Genomic DNA, 27664 nt, shown 5'->3' with positions numbered 1-27664 from the left:
ACAGGAAAAGAAATATGGCAGCTGATTTTTTTGCCAACTTGGGGAACCAGCTTGGCTTAGGTTTTGAGGACTTAGACAGAGTTGCTTCTTGTTTTGAAGGAGGGTTGGGCTGGTGTTGCTAGACCCATAATGAACCTGGTCTAGTTTTTAGTTTTGGGCTTAGGACCCCACCGGAAAAAAAAAAAAAAAAAAAAAAAGTTTAAGCATCAGTAAAGGATTCGAGTCCAATTTTATGGCTCATGATTTGGACAACACTTGAGCTGATTAAGCTCACATAATAGTGACATGAGATTCATATACAATCTTACACAGTTATACATGTTCGATGAACCACACGACCGTTAAAATCCAACTTCTCTGACATCCCAAGCTCCGACAATCTCTTCCACCAGCCTTGATTATGAGGATATAAATAGGGATGATAATGATATGAGCATCGCAATCAGTAGGGATTTGTGTGAAACTTTGAAATACCCAGTAGTCCCAACAGAAAGGACTCTGTTGTACATGAAATGAGTTTCACCCTTATCAGAGAAAAAGCTAGAGCCATCTTGAGACCCATAGACTAATTTAAGCAACTAACTATCTTCAGCCTCAGTGGAAAAGTCAGGTTCTTCAGGTTTTCGTAATTTTGGCATCTCATCTTTCATCTTCTGAGCACCCCTCCTTGTGTTTGCAGCAAACCTTGAAGCCAGTAATGTGACCCCAAGATTCATTTTCGCCTGGGAAGGATTTGAACCAACAGAAAAATGTTCTTCCTCTTGTGCAGTCTCATAGGCTACTTTCTCATCGAAAGCAAAGGATTCCCTCAAGCTGAGATCTTTTGCCTTCATCCTTCTCTTGTGACTACGCCAAGCAGCCTGTATGAAGCAGGCTGCCCATGTTCTCCAATGATGAGAATAAAACCGAAAGGTGTGCTGCAGCTTCTTGCTGTGCAGGCGTCTAAATTGGTTAGCAACAAATTTGAGATCTTCAGCTCGCAATGCAAAAGCTTCAACTTCAGCAAGTGCTTTAACTGTTCTTGTTGAAGAAGGCAAGTTAACAGTGGATTTTGGGAGCAAAGCCCATGCAAGTAGCTCCTCACCACAAAAGTCCCCAGGCCTTAATGTTATTGAGTTAAAGAAACCAGTCCGGCCACCATTGGTAGTAGAACTATCCAGAGTACCTCTAATAATGAAAAGCATTTCTGTCACTGGGTCACCCTCTCTGACAATGTAAGTGCCTGCCGTGCTTAGGGAAGATACGAGACGCTCACATATAGCATCAAGAAGCTGATCATCCATCTGTGAGAAGAAAGGTACCTGAAAAATGATAAAAGAAAGGGGGTTAATGTTACAGAAGTGGTCTTCATAATATTATTACCATTTCATTCCACAGCATAGGAATCATAGGAGGTTTTATATCAGCTATTTGGCCCAATTTATGACATTTTACGGGGGTTAGAACCCCATGTTCTGCAGTGTCATTATAGCTCACACTACACTAGGCGTGCCTAAGTGATCACATTTACTAGTGAACACATCAACCTTGAAAAGTGTAGCAAACCCATGCATTTTGAGACATTTTCAAGGCAGAATACTAAACTATAATGCCTGTTCAACTTGATAAGCTATTAACTTTGATCATAATCCAACACAAAGTCTTGCTATACATGCTACACATGCATATAGGAAGTGGCCAGAAATGCCAGTCCAAATGATCTCTCAGATGGCATGCCCCATCTCGATCTTCTAGGAATCCTCTGATTCCATTATTCTGGATAAAATAAGACAAAGGATAATGAAAGAAGTCGTTTTTCAGCCCTAAAAGAGAATACTTGGGGAGAATCATACTCGTCGAACAAGATCTAGGCATAGGTGGCGTTGAATATCACGACGAAGATCGGTAGGTAAGCCATGAAGAATGGCTTCTTCATCAACTCCTCGAGTTGCCAGCCACTTGTATTGAACAAAACGTCGAGCACGTCGTCTCAAATCTTCAGGGAGTTGACGATGCCTCATCCATTCCTCAGTGTCTCTTCTCTTAAGCCTCCACTCCTCAAGCCTCACAGTGATTGATTGGAGATAAGTCTACAATAGGAAGACAATCTTAACGTATAAATTACCAATTAAACATGCATCAAGGTTCATTTCAAACACTACTATAATGTAATTGAATCATAAATGCAACTAAATGCAATTGCTAATCTAGGCATGACCAGTCAAAAACAATCAATAATAACTAATAATCTATAATTCTATATAGAAAATTGTCTCAGCATTCCTCCAACAAATCATTATATATAATATTTGTATAAACTTTTAGAAACTTCAACAGTAAGGCATGAAGAACATAAAACTTGGTATTAATAATTTTCTAGGTAGGAAATAACAAGTAAAACATTTATACAAGAAATCATTTGAGAGATGTATTTAACAATTAAAAAGTGAAAAAAGAAACACTAATAAAATTCTTAAATCAGCCAAAAAGTAATATTAGCAAGAAACAAAGATAAAAAGCCTTTCCCTAGTACCTGCATATTCCCGATCAAGTGAGCAAATAATACAAGACCAACGATGGCAATGAGAATGGCAAATGACGTCTCTCCAATAAAAGTGCTTGTTGACAAATTCTGCCCATATGAACTGAGAAAATAAAAAAGCAAAGGTATGAACCAAAATTATCTATTTGTTATTAAATTAATAAATGTTAGTATTATCCAATGTCACTTATTCTGAAATAAGAAAAAAAAAAAAAAAAGAGACTGCCATTTCCTATAGCAACTGTTCTGCCAGTTTATTACTTTATAAGCATAAACGATATGCTCCAACCACCTAGGATAAGTACACTGTGGTAGTCGATACATTTTAACAGCACTCCTCCTTGTCAGTTAATAATAAGCATGCAGCCAAGGAACCATAAATAAGATGTATATTTCGTATAGGATCAGCATTGACTCCTCTGCAAAAGGTGAAGGTCTACTCCAGCAAGCTGAAACATTGGCTTTAACATCCATAGGGACCATAGCCAAGAAGAAAAATAATATTCTAATTAGTCTAAAGTCTAAACTTCACCTTAAGTCTAAACTGTTCTGCCAGTTTATTACTTTATTAGCATAAACGATATGCTCCAACCACCTAGGATAAGTACACTGTGGTAGTCGATACATTTTAACAGCACTCCTCCTTGTCAGTTAATAATAAGCATGCAGCCAAGGAACCATAAATAAGATGTATATTTCTTATAGGATCAGCATTGACCCCTCTGCAAAAGGTGAGGGTCTATTCCAGCAAGCTGAAACATTGGCTTTAACATCCATAGGGACCATAGCCAAGAAGAAAAATAATATTCTAATTAGTCTAAAGTCTAAACTTCACCTTAAGTCTAAACTGTTCTGCCAGTTTATTACTTTATTAGCATAAACGATATGCTCCAACCACCTAGGATAAGTACACTGTGGTAGTCGATACATTTTAACAGCACTCCTCCTTGTCAGTTAATAATAAGCATGCAGCCAAGGAACCATAAATAAGATGTATATTTCTTATAGGATCAGCATTGACCCCTCTGCAAAAGGTGAGGGTCTAATCCAGCAAGCTGAAACATTGGCTTTAACATCCATAGGCACCATAGCCAAGAAGAAAAATAATATTCTAATTAGTCTAAAGTCTAAACTTCACCTTAAGATCCAGTTTCTTACAATTTCAATAGATGCTAACCTATTAATATAAAGTCTATCAACTTGATAATACTTTAATTTTTTTTATTCTAGTGCATGCCTAGGCAAATATTCCTTTCTAGACTGCATTATAGGCTTATAGCATAAGAGCTAACATATATACTCCTGGGGAAAGCATGTTGTGTATGTTTCCAATGTAGAAAGCCCTTCTTATGATTATCTATTTAAAATCAGAAAAGAGGGTCACAATTGCATTGTCATCTGAACCTATCTTTCCATTACTTATTACCCTATCAAAAAAAGATACATGTAGAATAATTATTTTTTTTAAAAAATAGGGTCAGTGAATATAAATTTCCAGATACACGTTGGATACACATTAGAACATGGGAGGAGTTGTTTGAACTTTTTTTTTTTTTTTTCAAAAGTGCATATATACATATTTACAATTATCAAAAGTGCACTTCTTGGATTGGCTGATCAATCCGCAGGCCAGGGCCAAAAGTGCAGTTCGACACACAATAATTTTACAATTTATATATTTATCTCTTTATGTCAATCAACACTGAACAAGATATATTTTGTTATCAAGAAAACTAAACTTTCTAATATTTAGAAACAATGGTCAATGAACCAAATATGAAAAATCACGGGGAGACTTCCATTTAGGTCCTTTAATTTTACAATTTACTGACTAAAGCCTTATGGCTTTTAAAATTCTAACTAAAGTCCAATAATATTGTAATCATTCCATGTTACATAATATTGATCCATCAGTTTCTATTTTTTTCCACACATACCAGGCGCTAAGCGCTCGGCGGCCATTTTCGAGTGTTCGGCGGCCATTTTCGAGTGTTCGGCAGTGCATTTTTAATTCTCCCTCAAGCCCTGGCTTGTCGGATTTATATTAGGTTTTAACTCTGAAATTTTGGGCTCTCAAAGTTAAAACCTAACATGCAGCCTCCACAAACTTCATTCTATACCCTAAGAAGGTATAAGGTGAACCTGTACCCTATGCTCTCAAAAAATTAAAAATAATGACATATTTCTATGACAAGGCAATGGTCAAAGGGCTTTATTTAGAAAAAAATAGGGCTTTATTTGGAAAAAAAAACATAAGGTTTTTTTCCAAATAAGAAATGTTAGAAGGACTAAACTCTAATTTTTCCTAGTAACAAATAGGCATTTTATCACCAATGTCCCCTGAACTATTACCTAATCATCAATGTGGCCCTCAAACTTAAAAATCACTCAATGTGAACCTCAAGGTTTGGTGTTGTGCATCAATGTGGTACTTGATGTCAAATCTATAAGATTTTCTGTAAATTTGATCATGTGCAGCATGTGACCGTCTTTTTAGGGACATTTTTGTCAAACTAAAACTTTAAAACTCTATATCTCTCAACTCTCTTCTCTCTCCTCCCACTCTCTCCATCACCCTTTCCTCCCATTTCTCCCTTTTCCTCCCTCTTCTCCCACTCTCTTTGTCACCTTCTTTGACCCTTTCTCCCTCTGCCACGACCTTCTTCTCTGTCTAAGCATAATTGGGTTGAACTAGAAGAGTTGTTGAAGCTTCCCACCATACAATCTCGGGTATTATTGTTCTCCAGTCATCTTTACTTGCGGTGACTCATAAAGACATCTATTCAGAGTGACTAAGAAGATGGGACTTGAAGATAGAGACTCAGCTTGGATAACAACAGAGAGCATCACTAAGTATGCTTGACTCTCTTGACTGATATATCCAGTAATAGTATCCACTATGAATGGCACACTAGGAATAAACCCACGAAACTTGAACACAAAAACCCCCATCTTCATTCATCCACAAGAAAAACCCATATTCCAAAATAGTAAATGCACCAAAATGATATGCCACACTCATACACAGAGACATGTTTTAGTGGGTATATGGCTTGCCCTTAATTTGATCTGTTTGTGTAATTGGCCTTCTTGAGAGTTAATTATTGAATTTCCGTATTTCATCATCTCAATTTCAGTAATGGATGCTAGATTTGGAAGTGAAGCTCATCAATTTTACAGTATAGGCTCTGTGTGAGAGAGAGAGAGAGAGAGAGAGAGAGAGAGAGAGAGAGAGAGAGAGAGAGAGAGAGAGAGAAAAGAGTTTTTGTTTGACAAAAATTCCCTTAAAAAATGGGTCAGGCACGCTACCTGTGATCAAATTCAACAGAAAATCAACAGATCTGATGCTGGGTATCACATTGATGCACAATACAGGCAAAGCTTAAGGACCACATTGAGGGATTTAAAAGTTTGAGGGCCACATTGACGATTGGGTCATAGTTCAGGGGCCATTGGTGATAAAAGCCTAACACATATGGTTATCTTTTTTTTGTTTTCCAAGTAAAAGAATATTGAATAAAAATGGCTTAATAAATATAAAGTATGCACTAAGAAAATGTAGGGTGCCTACCAAAGTTTAGTACTAATAGTTTATGCTTGATAAAAAAAAACTAATTATTTAGTCATAAAAACAAGGCTTATTTATACAAATGCCCTCTGAAAGATAAGACTTTTTCTCACTTTGCCCCTTGAAAGTTTATATGACTCACTCTGCCCTCTAAAACTCCATCTCGTGTATCAAAATGCCACTTGTCGTCAAGTCCGTCAATTTTTCCGTTAGAATCGCCTACATGGCGCTTATATGGCATAGATGGCCCCATTTTCACTTACATGTCAATGCCCGTGGACAAAACGATTAACAAAAAATTATTTTAGAACCTTGATAATTTAAAAACTAAAAAAAAACTAAAAATTCAATTGAAAAAATAAAAAGACAAACACCCACACCCCTCCCCACCCGCTGCAACCTACCCACCCACCACCTCTCTTCCTCCATCCCCACCGGCCGTCCTACCCCACCACTCTGCCCTCTCCCTTCCTCACTGTCAGCAACCTTCCCCCCTCTCTCTCTCTCTCTCTCTCTCTCTCTCTCTCTCTCTCTATTTAACACAAAATAACTCAGAACTGAAACCCATACCTCTATTCGGTGGGTTTCACGTCGTTCTTTTCCCAATCAGACCACTTATTTTTCATACAATTAATTAGGTCTATCACAATTTCCCTTTCCTTGCTCATATGGTTTCTGGGTTTTTCTTCAATTTTCTTTGTACGTTGATGGGTCCTGTGAGAGGGTTCGAATCAGACAGAGAAAGAGAGAGGAAGGAGAGGGAGAAGAAAGAGAGAAGGAGCGGGAAAGGGAGAGAAGGAATGGGGAAGAGAGTGAACGGACGGGAAGTCGCTGGCGGTGGGAGGGGTCGCCGGCGGTGAGGAGAAGGTGGTAGGGTGGGGTGGGGTGGGGTGGGGTGGGGTGGGGAGAGGGGAGGGTGAGGGAGGGTACTGGGTCTGAATTTTATTTTATTTTTCCTTAATTGAATTTCTTATTTTGTTTTAACTTTTTTTTAAATGTTAGCGCTTATAGAAGTTTTTTAATAATTTTGTGTCCACAAAGCGGGTTATAGGTTCCAACTATTGACATGTAGACGCCACATTAGCAATTCTAACAACAGAGTTGACGGACTTGACAGAGTAAGGTGTTTTGCAACATGTAAAGTTTGGGTGGTAAAATGATACATTATAAGTTTCAGGGGGCAAAGTGAGAAAAAATCTATCTTCTAAGGGGCATTAGTGTTAATAAGCCTAAAAATATCACCTCTTCAAAAAAAGACATTTCTAAAAAGTATATAATATTATATTTTTATGAATATATTTATAATATAATTTAATATTCAAATATAGTAAATACATTTTCTTTATATATTTATTTCATCATTGGTCAAACCTAGACCCTCCCCCTCTTCCAGTTCAATGACCAGTCTGGTTTCCACTTATGTCTATACATCCAACTTAAAAACACATTTCAATTTCCATTTGATTTGTCAGCTTAAAACACCTGTGATCCTCAAGCCATCAAACTCTTTTGATGCATAGGTCATTGTCATCAATAGCTTCTCCACTTTCTTGCATCAATTAATCTTCTCTTTGACTATGCTTCTATCCCAAAGGGACTTCGCAGCAGATTCTTCTATAAACAACAGATATCAAAAGCCATCTTATGTGGGAGACTGCCTCTCTCTTTTTAAATATTAAACACCATGGAACTCATATTTATGCAATCGTTCATTAGTGGCAGGGGTTAAAATTTTTAGGATATTGTTGTCTTCCCTTTTTAAGTGAACACTATCATTGCATATATTATAAACTACTAAAATAAAAAATTTAGACAGGGTATAGAACACTTTAGAAGGACTAATATGGTTGATCCTAATGTATTATTTGCATATTAATTATAAATGTCGGTGGATTTTATCATACTTCACTTAAAAAAGGGAAGACAATACCGGACTAGTATTTAATGAAGTAAATACCAGACTGTAGACCTATATAATATTTCAAATTCTGGACTGTCAAAAACCTAGACACGTTCTAAAAAGCAACAGAAAAACCAATGATGATAAGAAAATACATAATCTACAGTAGCCATCACCATTGTTTGCGAACGAAAAGAATGGTCACTGAGAATAGAAGTAGCCTTGATGACTTTATTGCATAAACAATATATGGCATCTTCATGAAATCATATCTTTCAAATTTAGAAAAGGAAAAACACAATACCTTAGTTGCTGTAAGCCCCACCATAAACAATAGAAGTACTTTGTGATGAAGTTTGAGGAAACAACATCTTTTGTCACTGCATTTTCGAATATGCCATACTTGAAATTTTTATTCCCAGGATTACATTTCTCAAACACATTTGTACTATTTGCCCATGTCTTGCGGTTGTTGCGGTTAAAAGTATCACAATCTAAATAATAAGGCAAGCATTTTGTGGGGCTAAGTTCTTTTTTACAATATGATTTCCAGCATGAGGTATACCGGTCAATTGATAGCAAATACCATGCTGCCCCTAAAACCTGCAACAGAAAAAAAAAAAAAAAAAAAAAAAAAAAAAAAGTTATAGATTAGCATCATTTTCTTAAAACTCAGGGGGAAGGGAGGGAAGGAGGAGGGAGGGAGGGAGGGAGGGAGGGAGAGAGGGGAGAGAGAGAGAGAGAGAGAGAGAGAGAGAGAGAGAGAGAGAGAGAGAGCAAACAAAGTTACATACATGGCTGGCCAGCATGTACAATAACAGATTATATGCAGCCCCTGCCCATGCAGTCTTTGTGACCACTCCAGTGGCTTTGATTATTTGCAAACTTAATGGAAAAATAAGATATAATCTGGGGACATATTGGAGTAGAACAATTAGAGCAAGTGCATTGTTGTTATGAGTCGTTTGGGCGCTTCTGGTTGCCGGTATAATAAACCAGATGACCATCTGCACATAATATTCCAATTAGCTGTACTTCACCTTTCTCAACCAGAAATTTTGTTTACAACAACAATAATTGATGAAGTAAAACTTAATAGAAAAAAGAAGGAAAGAGGAGCAGATTGTTGTGTCAATCTCATGTTATCGAATCTAGCATTTCCTCTGGACAAATGAGAAGGCTACTAAGTGTCTTCTCCAAACAAAATAATTCACTCTCTCTATCTTTAAAGGGATAAAATTTCATTAGAAGATATCACTTTTTAACTCCCCAAATTTCATTGGCAATATCTAACAAGGGAGAATTTACAGTATCCAACAACTAAATCTTCCAACCAGATTTCCCAGAATACCTTCTGATGATTAGATTGGTATCATCATTCATTAAGTTTACCAAAACCTCCCACTCAGACAGCAGTCATAAACAAATTGACTCATAAAGGTGGTTAGGGACATTAGAAGCCTAAAGTTTACCATGCAGGAGGATGTTGAATTTACCTAAAGCATGTGTAGCAAGACACTCTAGCTAACTTTTTATCCTCAAATCTTAAAAGGATTAAAGTATTAGTGACAATGTAAACATAAATCATATGTCAAACGCAAAACTAATCCAGATATCCTTCAATTTAATCACACTCCCTTTAAATGTAAATGCACCAAAAAGCAAGCCCTAACCAACATAATACTTGACAGGCTGGAAATTCAGATAAATATATTTGCATACTTCTAAAACATCGGTTCAGGTTTAGTGGAAACTTAGGAAGAAAAAAATTTAAAAAAAAAAATGTTTCTCCTGTGATAACAGATGATGCCCTCACACAAATCCCTAACAGATCCTCATAGAAAATGCAAAGGTCCAACCAAGTTCATTGCCTTCTGTAATGTCATACACAACAAAATATGGCATGTAATATGGAAAACTCTTATTTATGTATCTATCAGTAGTTCTAAACTAAATTTTTTTTTGGTTTCATGGAGGCCTAAGCCAGGAAGAGACTAAGACACCCACCCAGTCATCATCAAGAACAGTCATAAGCCCAAGAGGAGGGCTAAACTATATTTCATCTATACTATTATTACTATATAATAAGTAGGCTGCAATTTACACACTTCATTCTTTACAAACCCTTCTTCAGGTGGGTACTAATTGGATATCAAATAGGTTTATTGTTGCCCATCATCACTCCAGAAGATTAATAAAATAGTACTCAACTAGTCTGGTCTTTTACATGAATTTTCTCTTACAGGAATCTAGAATATCTATAAGAAGCAAAAGTGAAAACCAAACTGCAAACACTCCTGATGAGCCATTGCAATTAGAAGGATTCCGTAATTTTCTTTCAGTCACTCCTTGATGCAGTATAATTTAAACAGAAGCAACTAGGTAAGCAAATCTACAATGTCTAAAATTCCACAGAATTATAATCCAAAGAAATACCTGAGGAAGGGGCAATGTGGCAATGAGATCAATGAAGAAGTCAGATCTAATATACCTCTGCGCAATCTTCTTCGGATCCATGACAAGTTCACCCCTCCCGAAAACACGAGAGCTTGGTGCAACATAAGCTGTCCTAAACTTTATGATCATGTGCAAAAAATAGAAGATATCCGCAATAGTCCGAAAACAGGTAACAACAATTCGCAACTTCAAGTCTGTGTTCATGCAAAACGTCTTTTCATTCCCTCCCACCATGGGCAAGTAAAAATACAGTGGGTCAACAAAAAGTGCCACCAAGCACGAGAAAATGAAAACCCGATTCCATTGCAACACAATCTCACTACCTGGGTCAAGTATTCTCTTGCGCCACGGCTCATGGTCCTCTGGGAACACCTTTGAATGTCCAATTCTGAAAGTTTCAGCAAATCTATTTCTGCCCCCCACTAGTCCATTATCAGATTTGAGCAATGAAGATGACGAAACCTTATATGAAGATGACGAAACCTTATATGAAGATGATGACTTTTCAAGCCGAAATGGTTCAGTTCTTCCCCATACAGGTTCTTTATGCTTTTTTCCATCAGAATAAAACCTAAACCACATAAAAGGTGAGCAGAGTATTAGAGATCGTCCCAGCTCAGGTTGTGTTAGTAGATAATTCCAGGATCATCTCCAAAGTTAATAATAATTCCTATGTGTAAAGAGCACATATATCTGAAAGTAAACTTAAGAGATGTGATGAAAAGTTTCCACCAAATAGGCCGTGAGGCTCCAGTCAGATGGAATTAGTTTGTCCGTTCCCAATCAATGAAATATAAAAGTTTCCCATATTTTCTCAACAAACAAACATACAAGTATGGGAAAAAAATACTAGAAAATGATTGCTAACTAATGTTTAAAGTTTTCTTGGTGTATAGATGAATTGTAAGACCTGCCTCAATTAAGCATATTATTAAGCATATTAAACTATATGCTTAACTGGAAGAACTTAGTTTTCAGTGGTCCCATCAGATTAAAAATAAGTAAATCATTTTAGCTGTATTGATAATTTAGTAGAGAGATAGTTTTCACGGGTCCCATATTATAAAGAATATCACCTAGTTTTTGTCATATTTTCTCAGTATCCAAACAAGCATTGAAAGAAAGAGGGAAAAGAGAAAAGCGATTCCCAGAAAATGGTAGCAGATATTTTTGTCATACTTTCTCAGACCCATTTCTAGCAATTTCTAAGCTCATTCAACCCAAAGACAACCAAATTTCCTTCACTTTTTGAGTAACGAAACAAAGAAATACTAAACTGATAATAATTCAAGTAAAAAACAAAAATTGTGGGTCAGTTACCTGACAAGCTTTTCCTTCTTCAATTCCATGCCAAGAAGAAGGAAAAAGATGAACCCAATTCTTCACTTCAAAACCCTAACATAGCAAAAGGCATCACCCAAAATACCCTTTCTGGGATTTTTCTGTGTTAGCAAATCTGGGGTTACCATGAGCTAAGAGAGAGACAAAAAGAGGGGAGCTGAGAGCATGAGAGTCTGGTGATGAATTTTGTGGGTGTTTGATGTGAGTCAATGGAGTCGTCTACTACAGTCTAAAGGTTGTGTTAAAATTGAACAAACCAATCAGGACATAATAAGTCAACAAATGTTGACCCTAATGGAATCATCCCATCAAACTGCTGATTGCCCCCATTGACCAATGTGGGCCCACTTGAATTTTCTTTTTAGACTTTATTTTGAGATCTATTTGTTTTTGTTGACATTTTATTTTATTGTTTCAGACTTGATTCACAAACGTGGGATACTATATCATTCACTAGTGGTAGTGGACAAGGATGTTTTAGAGGTTCGGATTAAGATTATTATTTTTCTGTTTATTTGTGAATAAAGGAATTATACCTTTGCACCAAAGATCTAATTATTTGACACATGGCTGCATCAAATTGTAGTGACTCACCTTTTTCAACAGATACCTATAGAACAAAGATACAATTCGACCAAACAAAAAAAAAACAAAGAAACAAATGAATACAAAGGCCCAATAAAGGAGAGTTGGAAGTGGCCCAAACAAGCACTCAATAGCCCAAAACCTCACCTTGCACTCCTTGGGCTGATATAAACACAAACTAATAATAAAGTAAACAAAAAACAACACAAGAAAATAAAACAGTACAGGAAAGCCAGGAGGAGGATCGGTTTTGGGTCTGTAATCTGTATTGGAAGAATATAAGTGCTTGTAGCACATAGGTGCACTGAACAAAGAACATGATTATATACATGGGATATTTCAGGGGCTGTAGGTAAAAAACGAAAAATCTATAAGTGTAAATGTCCCTTATATACATAGAATACTTGTATGAAGCTTTACATACTGGTCAAACAGGAAATCTAGCTATGTGGTAACATTGCAACTAGCCTTTTTAACTCTTTTTTTTTTTTTATCAAAACTAGCCCTTTAACTTGAAGCACCATGGTTGTCTTATATATGTGCTACTATACTTTGACTGTAACAAAATAGTCATGTTCTAACAATCCATTTGTGTTCTCAAGCCCTGAGTTCCTAGATTTGGATAGCAATGTCTCATAGACCATAGTCATTGATATTGTTTTGGAACCAGAAAAGATTGATACATGCATTTGCATAGTGCAGCAAAACAATACAAAGGCAAAAAGAAAATTTGAAATATACATCAAACCAAATAGTAATAAACGCAGGCATGGGGCCTGTGCATGTGAAAACCTACAACTAGTTCAGTATTGATTTTATAGGCATGACATGGAATTTATGCAAAAAGAAGATGAATTTTCTAGTCACTTTAGATTATGGGAAAGAACATGAATCAACATATCTAAAAGTTTAAAAGGATGGGCTTTTTTCACATGGATCTTGATAACAGTATAAGTATCATTTGTACAAAGTTGGTTGTATCGGTTAGCTCTATACCATTATATTTCCCGCCTAGTAAAGTTTCAAGGCCCATTCAAACCTAAATACTGATGCAATTCCAACCACATCAGCTGCCTAATTTGCTACCAGTCAACTTCAAATAAACCCTTCAAATGATTCCTGAAGTTGTGCAGACTTTGGCTGTGTTGATGCTGCAGCAAGGCCTTGAAGCAACTTTATGACATCAACTGTATCATCAAGATAGTATTTTGCCATGCTTGGTTTTTGACCAACAGTGCAGCCAAACACTTCTGCTATGGCTGGCAAGGAGGGATTGGAAACCGAATTCAGAATACTCTTAAACATATCTTCATCTGATCGGTCATCCCCTATGCACAATAAGAAATCCGGTGACCTCCCTTTACTTCGCATAGTGGAGATGAGGTTTTCCACAACTAGACCTTTGCTCACACCCTGCAATCACAGAGACCATCCATTACATTTCAGGACTCCCACAACAGGAATGACTTGAGTTAATCACTTCTTATGAGAATTGAGATCATGTCCAAAATTATACCCCAAATTCGAGCTATGCAGAAAGAAGAAGATTTTTGTTCTGCATAAATTTATATGTCAAAGATTTCTAACATACATCATATATCATATACTATATAGTAGCACAATAAAAAGTGCAATGCTGAACTGCATGTGTCTCCTTCAACTGAAACTTGCACTGCAATTTCTCTCTTACTTAAATTCACCAACATTTTCAACTAGTACAGGAATTTTTTTGTTACGAATTTTTAAATTACTCATGAATGCATGTATCAAAAAGTTCAATAGGATGCAGACCTGTGGCTTCACTTCGACAATGTGCTGACCTCTTTTGACCACTACAGGCTCATTTATTAGAACACTCTCAAGGTGATCAAGAAGTTCCTTTGCCTGGGATGAGCCAAAATGAGGATCGGCATCATCATGATGCCAGACCAATGCACTTTCTTTCTGCTCTATAAAAGAGCCATCAGTTGCTTCTGTGTATGGCTCCATGACAGGTAGCACAATCTTTTTCCAACCGAAGTCCATTGTTAAGTTGCAAGTCTCCCATGGAGAATCCTTAGTCCACCTACAAAAACAGGACCAAAAAAATTAAGAAAGAACACAATATGTGCCCCATATATAATGACTCAAGCAAAGAAGTTCACCTAGTTAAGAAACCATGCTCTGCGGACAATCCCAGTTTCTCACATTGCGAAAACCACTTGCTGAGAGAGTCCTTCCCTCTGCCACTCACAATAAAAACAATGTTTTTCGGATCACTGCATAAGCAATTCAAGACGGAAATAACTTCACTACAAGGAGCTTTGTCCACCGAAGCCTGAGGGGTCATAGTACCATCATAGTCCAACAAAATCAAGCGCCTCCTTGTGTTTTTATAAGCATAGGCAATGTGATCCACCGAAAGCTTCCGGAAGTTTGGTCCCAAGGAAACAACTCTGAACCCCAAACCCAAACCAATGCCCCAGCACCTCCTCCGGTAATGCTCTCTACAAGCTCTCTCAAGGTCTTGATCAAAACTCCGCGCCCAATAAGCAACGTCGTGAGAGCTGATGTACTTGTAATGCTTTTCATGGCGAAACTGTTTCTCTGCCTCCGGCATTGTGATGGCCAAGTTCATAGCATCAGAAACAGCATCAATGTTCCACGGATTGACCCGGATTGCGCCGCTAAGAGACGGAGAACACCCGATAAATTCAGACACAATGATGACACTCTTCTTAGGCCTATCTGCCTCATCATCAATCCCCAATGCCCTGTCCAAAACAGAGCTCCCCTGCCTACAAACAGTGTACTTATAAGGCACCAAATTCATACCATCCCTTACAGCATTTACCAAACAGCACTCCGAAATGGCATAGTATGCAGCCTTGTCTTGTGTGGTAGCCGGGCCATCGATGACAATGATCGGCTGGTACCCCGGTTCGCCATATTTCTCATTAATTTCTTTGACAATCGCACTGGTCTCATTCTCAACTTCCTGAACATCCTTACCTCGGCTTCGTGCCGGGTTTGTTATCTGGACCAATACCACTTTCCCTCTCAAATTTTGGTGCTGCTCCAAAAGCTGCCTCATTGCAAGAAACTTCAACCCAATTCCCTTAAACAAGTCCAAATCATCCACCCCCAAAATCACAGTCTTCCCCTCAAATTTCTTCTTCAATTCCTTCACCTTCTCAGCCGTATCCGAAAGCGACAAAACGGATCCAAGCTGACCCATATGGATCCCAACAGGCAGCATCTTGATACTCACTGTTCGACCATAATACTCCAAACCCATGTAACCCCTTTTGAACTCATAATGCAGACCCAACAATCTACTACAACATGACAAGAAGTGCCTTGCATAGTCAAATATCTGAAACCCAATAAGATCACAATTCAACAAAGCCCTCAGAATCTCTTCGCGTACCGGCAAAGTCCTGTAAATCTCCGAAGACGGAAACGGACTGTGCAAGAAGAACCCGAGCTTAACCCGATAATACCTCTTCCTCAAGAAAGTGGGCAACACCATGAGGTGATAGTCATGGATCCAAACGTAGTCTTCATCCGGGTTCAACACCTCAATGATTCTGTCCGCAAATGCCTTGTTTGCGGATACGTAGGCCTGCCACAGGGCTCGATCGAACCGAGCCCCGTGGCTCGGCGACATGGGCAGCATGTAGTGGAACAGAGGCCAGAGGTAGTGCTTGCAAAAGCCATGATAGAACTTGTTCTGGACTTCGGTCGATAAAAAAGTGGGCACGCAGTGGAACTCGTGGAGCAGGACGTTGGCCACTTCGTCCTGCTCCGCGGGGTCCACGTCGACTTTTAAGCAGCCGACGTACAGCACCTCGATGTCCGGGCCGAAGCCGCCGTCCTTGAGCTGCAGGACCAGGCTGTCGTGGTCGAACTCGAAACGCCACGTACCGGTCTCGGCGTCCCGAAACGCGCGTATCGGCAACTGGTTGGCCACCACGATTCGGCGTTCTGGCGACACCGACGAAACGCCGTCGGACGACCCAGAATTTGAATTAGTCTTGCGGTCGTCGACGGCGTCGTTTGGTTCGTCGGTTTCGAACTCGGATATGACTCCGGGCACGTTCATGACCCGCGGAATGAACCGAGTGACGGTCCGAAAGTCTTCGATGGGGTCCAAATTCAATAAATCAAAGCAAGATCTCGAGAGCATAATCGAAAAAATAAAAAAATAAAAATCCCCAGAAGGGTATTTTTGTGTTGTTGAAGAAGATGATGAAAACAAAAGAATGGTGATTTGAATTCAAGATTCTAGAGGTGGGTGTTGCAGACGAAGATGAATCTTGGAGTTACGGAGAGAAAAGAGGTTGATACGAATTCCATTGTAACGAAACAAGAGACCTCTGTTATTCTTTGTTTCTTTGTTTCTTTGTTTTGTAGAAATAAGAGAAGAGAAACAAGAAAGTAGTGAAATTAATTAGTGCGTGATTAAAAGGATAAGAGCGAGCGAAAGTGATTGCGTTATATATGGAATCGTTTGGACGGTCCGGATTAGGTGGATCACAAGCCTACATGCTGATAGAGTATTAGAGTCTAGGCCTACAAAAATTGTGTAGAAATTAGAACCCGTTAAAATCCACGTAATCACTCGCTTAAATCAAATCAAAATTGAATTGATTTTGGGATATGGAATTGCGTCATCATTACGAGACAGACATGTTGATTATTGACGAAAAGAAATCCGTTTTAACCCGTTACTGGAGGAGTTTTTTAATTTGATAATTTGACTAAGAATTCAGACAGCTTGGTAAGTTCCTAATTTTTTACCTTTAAAAATGGTCAGAGTTATTAGCTTCCATCCTCGGTCAATTGACTCAATTTTATTTTTTGATTTAAACTTTGTCATATTTTCAAGTACAATAATGCTAAAATGACACTAACTACTAGTCTCTACTAGTATTTTTTTTTTTTTGGACAATGTTGGACGTATTTTGAGTTCCAATATCTTTCCTCCAAATAGAAAAAAGAAAAAATTATAGCAAAAAGACTATAACTATACTCTTATTTTTAGTTGAGGATTTCGTTTTCACTTTGATTCAATTAAAAATTATTATTAATAATTTGTTTCAATTAAAGACATTCCGTCAAATCTATCAAAAATTATGTTAAAAGTTGATCACGTGACCCGCACGTGATCAACTTTTAAAGATAAAATTGTATTACCATTTTTTAAATTTAAAAAATGGTTATTGAAAATTAAAAATAATTGAATGAAAAAAGCCCAATTAATTGGGTTTTCATTTTAGATCGGAACCCACCCCACCCCTCTCCCCTCTCCGACCGGCCCTAGCCTTCCCTCCCCCCACTGTCACCTCATTCATCTCTCTCTCTCTCTCTCTCTCTCTCTCTCTCTCTCTCTCTCTCTCTCTACTGAGCACAAACGCCGTCAGATAAATTAAAATCCATTTCCATGCCATCAAATTTGTCATATTTTTCCATTATTCAAACTAAGGTGATGCTCGTTAAATTAAAATTTGTCACATAAAATTTGTCACATAGGAGCCATATTAGCTTGGTTTAAAAAATAAAATAAATTAAGAAGGCTTGCCAAAATGGAGCAATTTAAAACAAAAGCTGTAATTTAGAGGATAAAGTGAGTCAAAAATGAGTTTTATTGTACAAAATGAGCTAGGAGGCATAATTTAAGGTGTTTAGGCATAATTAAGTCTTTCAAATAAGATACTTGTATAGTTTCTATTTTCTTGGACATGCAAAAAACAAATACGCATATTTCACTTTTATAATATTTCTTTTGAGAAGAACTTACTTATCTCCCCATATGATACCACATAGCATCCCCCCCCTCTCTCATTGGCTCTCTCTCTTCTCTCACTCTCTTTCTCTCATCTCTTGTCTCTATCTCTCTCTTCAAGGGATGTCACATCATTACAATATGGGGATAGGTAAGTTTTTTCCATTTTTTTTTTGGTCTACAAAGAATTAGGTTCACTACACATGCAATCTTTATGCTTGCTTTGCAAGCAAAGCCTTGTTAAAATCCTTTTTAACAACAAATAAAGATACACTTTTTAGAAATCTTAGTTGAATACCCCCAAAAATTTATAGACACCTTATTTACATCAATACACTTGAATTTAAAAGTCAAGCTGAATTATTTCCCAATCTTTCAACTTCCATATTAAATACACCCATGATCTCATTTCTAAATTTCAAATTTTTTTTCCCCAAATAGAAAAAATCAAAACAATCTTTTAATAGCCCATGAAAATTCCAATAGAAACCATATGTTTATACGAGAAAAATTGTTTTTTGAAATTAATTCAGTGAAAAAACTCTTGTATACTCAATGGTGCAATCAAAGAATATTCACTGAGAAATCTCTTAAATAAACTTATTTTAAATAAACTTATTTAATGGACATACTGTGGAGACATTTCACATTGTAATTCAATGGTTGCTATTTCAGGGTTGGACATGAGGGGAGGCAAAGTAGGCAGTCTTCTCACGCCCCCAACTGCCAAGGGCCCCCAAATTTGTAGACTCCTTAATAATATGTTAGACCCAAATAATATTAAAAAATTTAAAGTTCCAATGCCAAAATATAAATAGTCCAATTCAAAAAGGTCCATCAGTTTCTTAAACCCACAACGTAACTACACAAATACTCAACTAATTTAACTAAATAAATTATAAATTTTTTGTTTGAATGACATTTCATTTGTTGTTTTGGTATGTTATAATTTTTTATTTTGAGTTATTATAATGAATTTTGTGAGTACTTATAGGAAAAAAAATCACATAAATGTATATGAAGGTCGAAGGCCCCGTCTATATGGTTTGCCTTCCAGGCCCCCAATATCTCAGGACGGTCCCTAACTATTTTTTAACTCTTGATCCAATGGTCATCCTTACAATAAAATCAAACAAGTTGGAAACCATGCATTTAATAATTTGATTAAATAATGATCATTTTGTGCCGTCTATTGACTTAAAAATAGACAGTACTTTAGATCATTGAACTACAATATGAAATAACAACATAATATAAGATCTATTGACTTTAGATATCAAATTACAATGTTTTTTTATTTTAACTATCAAAACAGTTATGTCATTTCACTTTAGATACTAAATTTCAGTTTAGTTAACTTTAAAAAATATGGTTATACCGAGTTGCGATTGTCTAACAGTCATAACTTTTTTATTGATTTGTTATTTTTTCAATATTTGCAAGTCTTAAAATTTAATGTTTAGTCTATGGGTTATAAGACTTCATCCCCCATGCCTAAATCAAAAGTATTAAACCCTTATAAATTTTGAATTTTTATGAATTTGAAACAGTCACAACTGTGACCATTCGACAGTCACAACTGTATAGCAAACCGATTTGTGACCTAATCTAAAATGTCTTGCTCTAGGTGAGTATCCAAACTAAAAATTTGCTGAAAGTTTTTTGATATTTGGTATTTAATCCTAATTTTCTACATAATATATCATTTAAATAAGTTTATTTAAGGGATCGCTCAATCGAAACTCTATGTAATGCAACCTATTCATGTATATATATCATTGACGAGTAATAATTTTTACATATTTGGTCCAACTTTCAACATCATTTCAAATAACTAACTTTTATCATATGCTACATCATTATTTCATAACTAAAAATTGAGAAAATTCCTTATGTCTTTAGAATTATTGATTACGGTATGTTTTATATATATATAACAACTACTGGTTATTGGTCTAGTGCTATTTCTTTTCATTCTTATTGAAGGAGTTCTTACTTTCGAGTTTTCCTCTCTAGATTTAAGAAAAATATATTAGACATTTTTTATTTGGATATTAAATATTTTAAGTGAAACATATATAAATGAAATATATATTTCTTCAAATATTTTGTGTCTTTAATTTGTTTTGATTTAAAACCGATTGTTACTCATGCTATCTAGTTATCACTTATCAATAAGTTTGACGTACCATAATCAATAATTCTAGAGACGTACATAAGGAAATTTTTCAATTTATATATATACTAGACCCTTGATATGCACTCCGCACGCATTAATTAACTTTTTAAGTCTAAAAATTGCAACTCTTTTATTTTATGTCAACTCACAATACTATTTTATTGTTATAGGTACACTTATATTAAATTATTTATTTTACAGTTCTTTTTTTAAACACGAATTCACAAACATATGGATAACTAAGCTTTTTATGTCATATTCTCCGACTTATTTATTTGTAATAATATAGATAATAGATGTAACTTACCCATTTGTATTGATATAAATGTTGTTAATTTTTTATTAGGGCTTGTGTTATAACGTGATATGATTTCAAAAGAACGTGCTTTGATTGTGAGAGAGAGAGAGAGAGAGAGAGAGTAGTGGGTTAGTGGATTGATTTTTTTAATTTAAATTTTATTAAATTATTTTTTTACTATTTTGCTCTTAGTTTATTAAATTATTTTAATGTAGTATTTTTTAGTAGGAGGGTATTTTTTGAATTTTTGAAAATTCATTTAAGAGGCCTGTTTACTTTCTTTTTTTTGGTTGAGAGAGGCTTGTTTACTTTATATATAGATATAGATATAATTGGCAAATCAATAACTAGTTGATAATATCATTAATATCAAATTACAAATAAATCAATAAAACATTTGAAAATTTTATAATAGTCAAAATATAATTTGAGTTCTCAAAATAGTCACATGCAAATATTTGCTAATTACATAATAGTCAATTGGTCCAATCCAATTTGGGTGGCCTTATACTATTTCTAATGTTGAATTACTATCATGCCCTTAAAAAATATTTTGACTCAATTTAAAAAATGGTGACTCACATAGTAATCAAGTCTAAAATTAGTAACTATGTGACAGTTTTCAATTAAAAAACGGTAACTGAGTGATAGTTACTAATTAAAAAATAGTAATTGTGTAACAGTTACCAATTAAAAATTATGAAAACGGTAACTGTCAAGAGTTACCAATTAAAAAATATATGGTTGTTATTGACTTATATGTAATTTTAAAAAGGGTAATGCTAGAGTGCCCTAATGACATGGAAATGCCTTGTCATTTAAAATATTAATATTATTAAATCCAACTCATTATTTACTTGCCACATCAAACTATACAAAGACTATTTTATCCTTGTATTAATTAATTAGAAAATTTACAAACCTAATTAATAGTAAAAATTAAGAAACAAAGAAGAATTCAGCCCCAAAATCTGTCACGTAAGAAGCCATTGCCTCCAAAATCTCTAAATGGATGGAATACCTGTAGTTCTATTTTGATTAGGTGATTTGTTTTTGCCCTATGGCATTCGGGTTTACTTTTCACTAGTTTTCTGATTCTTTTAATTCTTGTTATGAAGAAAGGAGAAGGAACGAGCCTCTAGCTTTTCGATCGACTAAATAACTCCAAGATGTATGATCATATAATCTGAAACTTGGCATTAAACAGAACAAAATTTGATTGAACAGAAAAATAAAAAATAAAAAATTTGTTGCCTTTGAATTTCATTGTTCTAATCATAAAAGACAAGTTACATTGAATTAGGGTTGAGGAGAAGAACTAGAGGAGTAAAATGGTATCTTGATTAAATGATGTGGCAAATAAATAGGATGTGCATGTACAAAATTATTTTGCCACATCATATTAGGGCACAAAATCTTTTCTCTTTTAAAAATTGAACATTGGTGATGTCAGCCGCATGTCAATACAGTGGCAAGATCCGTAAATTTTTTTTTTGTTCAGTTGTTAATTCACATAGTTTATCTTAATTTCATTTTGGTCAATAGTGACTATCATGGTATTTTGAAAAAGTTCATTGACTAATTTGTAATATTAAAAATATTTATTGATTTCTTTGTAATTGATCCTATGCTTAATATCTTAGAATTAGAAAACCCCACCCAATAAATTGTCTTTGAGCTAGCAAACTTTCTTATTTATAATGGCATTTTTTAAAATTAATTATAACTAGACTTTTTTTTGGAGAATGCCTGCCAAATCGAGGTCACTTTCTAACCCAATCAGAAAAAGTTTTTGATAAGATCAAATACAACATCAAGTATCAGATAATTCAAACAACTGAATAGTTTGAAACACAGGAATATTCAAAGAATATGGATTAACCCCAAATTACCCACCTCTATCGATCTCTTTCTACATCTAAATGGTTTCATACCCAGGAATATTATTAGTTATTTCACATCTGTCTTTTGTATTAGTGTGTTGCCTACCTTGCCTTGGTGCTGCTTTTCTTTTGGTTAAAAAATTCACCTAAATGCTTAATTTCTTGAACAAAGCAGCTACGCAGACTTGATATACATTTGGGTTTTCAATTCTAAACCTCATGCTCATCCTCTCAATCCTATCTTAAAATAACTATAAACTAAATGGCATGACAGTAAAGTTTCAAAGGGAGCCAAATCAGCCAACTGCAGAATCTAATTAAGCTGATCAAATTTATTCACTAAATAATGTATTAATTTGATGTATGCTACCATTTACTAGTTAAAAAAAAAAAATTCAGTGTAGATTTAAATTTAAATATGGTGAATATATAAGTTTGGTGAGTGTATTCATCTTCCATCCAAAAGCTTTAGATAAGGGGGGAGAAAATATGATCATATTCCATTGTATATAAATTACAGAAGAGAAAAATAATTGATATATTTCTGCTGGACTATCTTTACGTGCATAGAAAATTTCTCAATGGGATATATGTTTTGTCGGTATGTCAGTCTTTGTTTGTTTATATGTTTTGTCGGTATGTCAGTCGACTTTGTTTATTTGCATCATTCGGGTGCAGCATACCCAACTTTTATGTTTCATTATTCTTTTAATACCTTACTTTTGGCCAAATTACATGCTTATCAATATTACCAACATTAAAAAAAAAAAAAAAAAAAAAAAAAAAAAGAAGAAGAAGAAGAATAGGGATAAACTCCCCATTATTAATTTGCCTAGTTTAACGTTTCAAACCTTCTCTATTTTACAACTTGTTTGGACCACAAGAAAATTAATCTTGACAAGAAATGAAATGATAGAAAATTAACATAAAATATTCCTTAGAAAAGTCCAAATAGGTTGATGGCAATCGTGCATGCATAACACAATGGTTTAGGATTAAGACATATTAGATCGATCAACCAAAAGAGCTAGAGCAATTAATATATAGCTACGAGTTTACTTTAGGATTATTCTATTGGTGTCTCCTAGATTGCTCACTATGTTCTTTTTTTATTTTATTTTTATTAAAGTAACCCCACCCAAACCGAATGGCAACCCTTCTTCCATTTTCTTTACCAGCCCCTCCCATTATCGGTGTAGGATGAACCGACATTGAGGAGGGAGAGGGTGGGGTTGCTGGGTTCAGTGGGTGTTGGCGGAGTTTATAATTTTTTTTTTCTTATTTTTTGAAGTAGGGATATATATAGTTAACGTACAATGAGGGAGTATCACTAGAATTTCCTTTACTCTTTCACCATAATGGGATTGAGACTTATATAGTACTACACCGAAATATGAGAGGAAAAATTCTATAAAACACTTATAGAACATTACCATGTTGCCCAAGTATGAGGTATGAGCGAAATTTATAGCAAGGGATCATGGGCGAATCTACTGTGGGGTCAATGGGGTCACTTGACCCTATGAATCCAGAAATGCTTGGCTTGATAAAAATTCTTGACCCCATGAATGAACCAAGACTCTTGGTGGTAGCCATGGTTGGCAGGGGCAAAAATAAAAAGAACCAGAATAGTTTGAACAGAGGAAGAGGAAAAGCTGAATTTGCAGCACGTGAGATGCATCATGCATATGGGCTTTTAAAAAAAAATTCTAAACTTGCCAAAACAACGTCGTTTTGGCAAGTTAATTAAACAAACTAATGAAACTTGAACCCTTGCCCCTGCGCACAGACTTGAACCTCTGCGCACAAATGCACAATTACACAAACGAAGAGAGTCAAGAGACTCACCCAGACCTGAACTGCTGAAGGTTGCGCAGCTTGCGCGCCCGTCACCCCCTGCTCCCTCGCCTGTTGGCCGTCGCCCCTACGCCCTGCTGCCCTGCTGGCTGCTGCCTCTGCTCACAACTTTGCAAGTCGCAAGCTTCGCATTGCATCTGCCCCTGCTGTCTGCTGGGTTAGTAACTTAGTTGTTTTTTAACTTTTATTTATTTTGTTAGTATTGTTAATTGTTATATGGGTTGCTGGGTAATTTGAAGCTGTTGGGTTTATGGGTTAGTTTTGTTAATTGGGTAATTTGGGGCTGTTGGGTAATTTGTTAATTGGGTAATTTGGGTCTTTTGGGTTTATAAGTTAGTTTTGTTAATTGGATAATTGAGGCTATTGGGTTAGTTTTGTTAATTGAGTATTTGGGTTAATTAGGGATTTAGGGTTGTTATTGAGGTAATTGTTAATTTGGGTAATTTGGGGCTGTTGGGTAATTTGTTAATTGGGTAATTTGGGGCTGTTAGGTTTATGGGTTAGTTTTGTTAATTGGATAATTTGGGGCTATTGGGTTAGTTTTGTTAATTGGGTATTTGGGTTAATTAGAGATTTAGGATTGTTATTAAGGTAATTGTTAATTGGGGTTGTTATTGAATTAATTGTTAATTTAAATTTCAAACAGAAGCAATCATAGAGAGGTATTTTAAAAGAAAATTAGGTGAGAGTTCGTCATCTTCTCCGACACCAAATCATAGTCTTGAAGTTGAAAATGAGTTAGATGCAATTTTGGCGAACCTTCCTGCAGACCTTGGACTTCAACCTCTAATGTCGAATTATGATCCTAATATTCGAGATCAAGTTCGAAGAGCTTATCTACAAAAAGGTCTGTGTCAACCTAGAAATCATACATTTCCACAATCAATGTTTGGAGGGTACGTACGACGTTTTAGCCCTATTTGGTTTAATGAGTATCCTACTTGGTTGGAGTATAGTATATCTAAAGATGCTGCCTTTTGTCTTTGTTGCTATCTCTTTAAATCAAAGTTTGAAAAAGTGGGTGTGGATGCCTTTACTGGTGAAGGTTTTTCTAATTGAAAGAAAAAAGATAGACTGGAAGTTCATGTTGAAGGCCCGGGTAATGATCATAATATAGTTGCTTTTTTGGATTGTCAAGCTCTAATGAATCAGAAGCAACATATTGAATCAATTATCATGAAGCACTCATCTAAGTCTCGTACTGACTATCGCAAGCAATTGACTGCAACACTTGATTGCATTCGATTTTTATTGCGACAAGGTCTTCCTTTCCGTGGCCATGATGAAACAAAAACTTCAAGAAATAGAGGAAACTTTCTTGAGCTTTTGCAATTTCTTGCTGATCATAATGAGAGTGTTAAGGCAGTTGTGTTGGAGAATGCTCATAGGAATCTACAATTAACCGCACATGATATTCAGAAATAGATTGTAAATGCAGCTGTAACTGAAGTCATTAATGCTATCATTAGTGATATTGGAGATGCATTATTTTCTCTTATGGTTGACGAATCACGTGATGTGTCAATAAATGAGCAAATAGCAGTTGTGTTTCGATATATGGACAAAAAAGGCCAAGTAATTGAAAGGTTTATGGGCATTCAACATGTTACTAGCAAGGAATAAAATTTCGGGTTTCGAGGAAATTTTCGATGGAAATTTCGAAGATTTTTAAATTTCGACAAAAATTCGACGGAAACGATGGAAATTATTATCAAAATACGGAAATTTTGAATGAAACTTCACAATATGTTTATTTTAACATATTATCTACTACATTGATAAAAAACATTGAAAAAAATCAAATTATATGGTAGGTTTCATGTGATATGTGATGAATATAATGCGCGCTGGAGGCAAATACTATGAAATAAAATTAGTATAATGAATAAATAAAATTAATATATTATTTATACTCTATAATATATACACTAAATTCTATATACTTTATAATCTATACTCTATATTATTTAAGATATCGTATAGAATATTAGGGTTTAGGTCCTTTAAGATATTTTTAATTATTTTTTATATAAAAAGGTATTAGAGTTTATTGGTTTAGGGTTTAAAAACAATTAAACGAAACTCCAACACGGCCAAACGAAATCTCAAATCATTTTTTTTTTCAATTTCCCAAAAACCTCAAACTATGATATGGTATATGATATTAGGGTTTAGGTTCTTTAGAATATTTTAAATTATTTTTTATATTGAAATATATTAGAGTTTACAAATTTAGGATTTAAAAACAACTACATAAAACTCCAAAAAAGCCAAATAAAAACCCAAACTATTTTATTTTCTTTACAATTGACCAAAGGCCCCAAACTCCAATCTACCCTAAACGGCTAAACCTTTAATTTTTTTTCTCTTTTTTTTCTTCTTCTTTTTCTTTTTTTCTTTTCTTTTTTTCTTTTCTTTTTTTTCTTTTTTTCCTTTCTTTTTTTTTTTTCTCCCTTTTCTTTCCTTCCTTCCCTTTTCTTCTTTCCCCCCGAGTCTCCACTCTCAGCACAACTTTTCCACTCTCTCTCTCTCTCTCTCTCTCTCTCTCTCTCTCTCTCTCTCTCCACCCCTGCTGCGCCGCTGCCTCGCCCCCCCTGCCGCGCCCAAGATCGCCGCGTCCAAGATCTCCCTCGATCTCCCTCCTGCGGTCCTGCCGCGCCCCCCGGCCACCCCCTGTCGCCGCCCCTCTTGAGGCGGCTGGGTTTCTGACTTTCTGGGTTGTTTCGAAATTTCGAATATTTCGCCGAAATTTTCCGAAATTTAGTCGAATCCGTGTTAAAATTTCGGAACCCCCTAAAAAACGAAATTTTTCGACGAAATTTCGCCGAAAACTTCAAAATTTAAACCCTTGGTCCCAACCAAAGCTGTTCGCCTGTTCCTTTGCCCGAAAGATTAAAGAAAAATTGTGGGGAAAAAAATCAAAATTGAGTGATAAACTGATAATCAAATAAGGGAGCATTGGGCAGAGAGATTGCCAATCCACGCAAAGTACTTAATACATTTTTTGAGTGTTGACAACATTCACATGCACTGATCCACCGCCACCGTCCGATACAAATTGATGTTGAAGTTTCCGATGGCATTTTCGTAAAACTGACCATTACTAAAAAATATCATAAAGTAAAAACAAAAACCCATCTCCCCAAAGCCACCAAAGCCACCAAAGTCATCAAAGTATCACAGACTTCACAGTTGCTTCACAGACTGAGACTCAGAGAGTGAGTGTGTACTGTGTCGGTGGTGAAGGAGAAGAAGATGCCGCGCCGCCTGCCACGCCCCCCCCAGCCGCGCCGCCTGCCGCGCACCCT

The 27664-nt window shown here is 35.8% G+C and overlaps 2 protein-coding genes and 1 pseudogene across 2 annotated transcripts; 1 reads left to right on the top strand and 2 right to left on the bottom strand.

The window, feature by feature from the left end:
* Positions 1-206: 206 nt before the first annotated feature.
* On the bottom strand, positions 207-11948 carry LOC147293437 (cyclic nucleotide-gated ion channel 17-like). Its single transcript, XM_086230670.1, has 7 exons — positions 11767-11948; positions 10426-11017; positions 8784-8996; positions 8294-8592; positions 2513-2624; positions 1833-2069; positions 207-1301 (listed from the first exon to the last, which is right to left on the bottom strand). The coding sequence occupies exons 1-7, from the start codon at positions 11793-11795 to the stop codon at positions 579-581; spliced, it is 2205 nt and encodes a 734-aa protein (XP_086086796.1). The 5' UTR covers positions 11796-11948; the 3' UTR covers positions 207-578.
* Positions 11949-13272: 1324 nt separating this feature from the next.
* Positions 13273-16756, bottom strand: LOC147293436 (putative alpha,alpha-trehalose-phosphate synthase [UDP-forming] 9). Its single transcript, XM_086230468.1, has 3 exons — positions 14517-16756; positions 14164-14437; positions 13273-13785 (listed from the first exon to the last, which is right to left on the bottom strand). The coding sequence occupies exons 1-3, from the start codon at positions 16538-16540 to the stop codon at positions 13468-13470; spliced, it is 2616 nt and encodes an 871-aa protein (XP_086086594.1). The 5' UTR covers positions 16541-16756; the 3' UTR covers positions 13273-13467.
* A 7223-nt stretch (positions 16757-23979) lies between these two features.
* LOC147293435 (uncharacterized) lies at positions 23980-25979 on the top strand (annotated as a pseudogene).
* The last annotated feature ends 1685 nt before the right edge of the window (positions 25980-27664 follow it).

This window comes from Dryas octopetala, chromosome 2 (genome assembly GCF_963921425.1).
Source record: "Dryas octopetala chromosome 2, drDryOcto1.1, whole genome shotgun sequence".
In the NCBI taxonomy this organism is placed as follows: domain Eukaryota; kingdom Viridiplantae; phylum Streptophyta; class Magnoliopsida; order Rosales; family Rosaceae; genus Dryas; species Dryas octopetala.
The sequence above is the reverse complement of the archived record's forward strand: the minus strand, read 5'-3'. Positions and strand labels throughout refer to the sequence as shown.

What these genes read in the sequence shown, in the direction of transcription:
- LOC147293437 (XM_086230670.1), bottom strand. Translation starts at nt 11,795, where the DNA reads ATGGAATTGAAGAAGGAAAAGCTTGTCAG. An exon ending in CCACATTGCCCCTTCCTCAG is followed by an intron (nt 8,997 to 10,425) that starts GTATTTCTTTGG and finishes TATTATGTGCAG; the next exon opens with ATGGTCATCTGGTTTATTAT. An exon ending in TGGGGCTTACAGCAACTAAG is followed by an intron (nt 2,625 to 8,293) that starts GTATTGTGTTTT and finishes TTATTTTCTCAG; the next exon opens with TTCATATGGGCAGAATTTGT.
- LOC147293436 (XM_086230468.1), bottom strand. Translation starts at nt 16,540, where the DNA reads ATGCTCTCGAGATCTTGCTTTGATTTATTGAATTTGGACCCCATCGAA. An exon ending in GAGCATGGTTTCTTAACTAG is followed by an intron (nt 14,438 to 14,516) that starts GTGAACTTCTTT and finishes CTGTTTTTGTAG; the next exon opens with GTGGACTAAGGATTCTCCAT. An exon ending in TTGTCGAAGTGAAGCCACAG is followed by an intron (nt 13,786 to 14,163) that starts GTCTGCATCCTA and finishes CTGTGATTGCAG; the next exon opens with GGTGTGAGCAAAGGTCTAGT.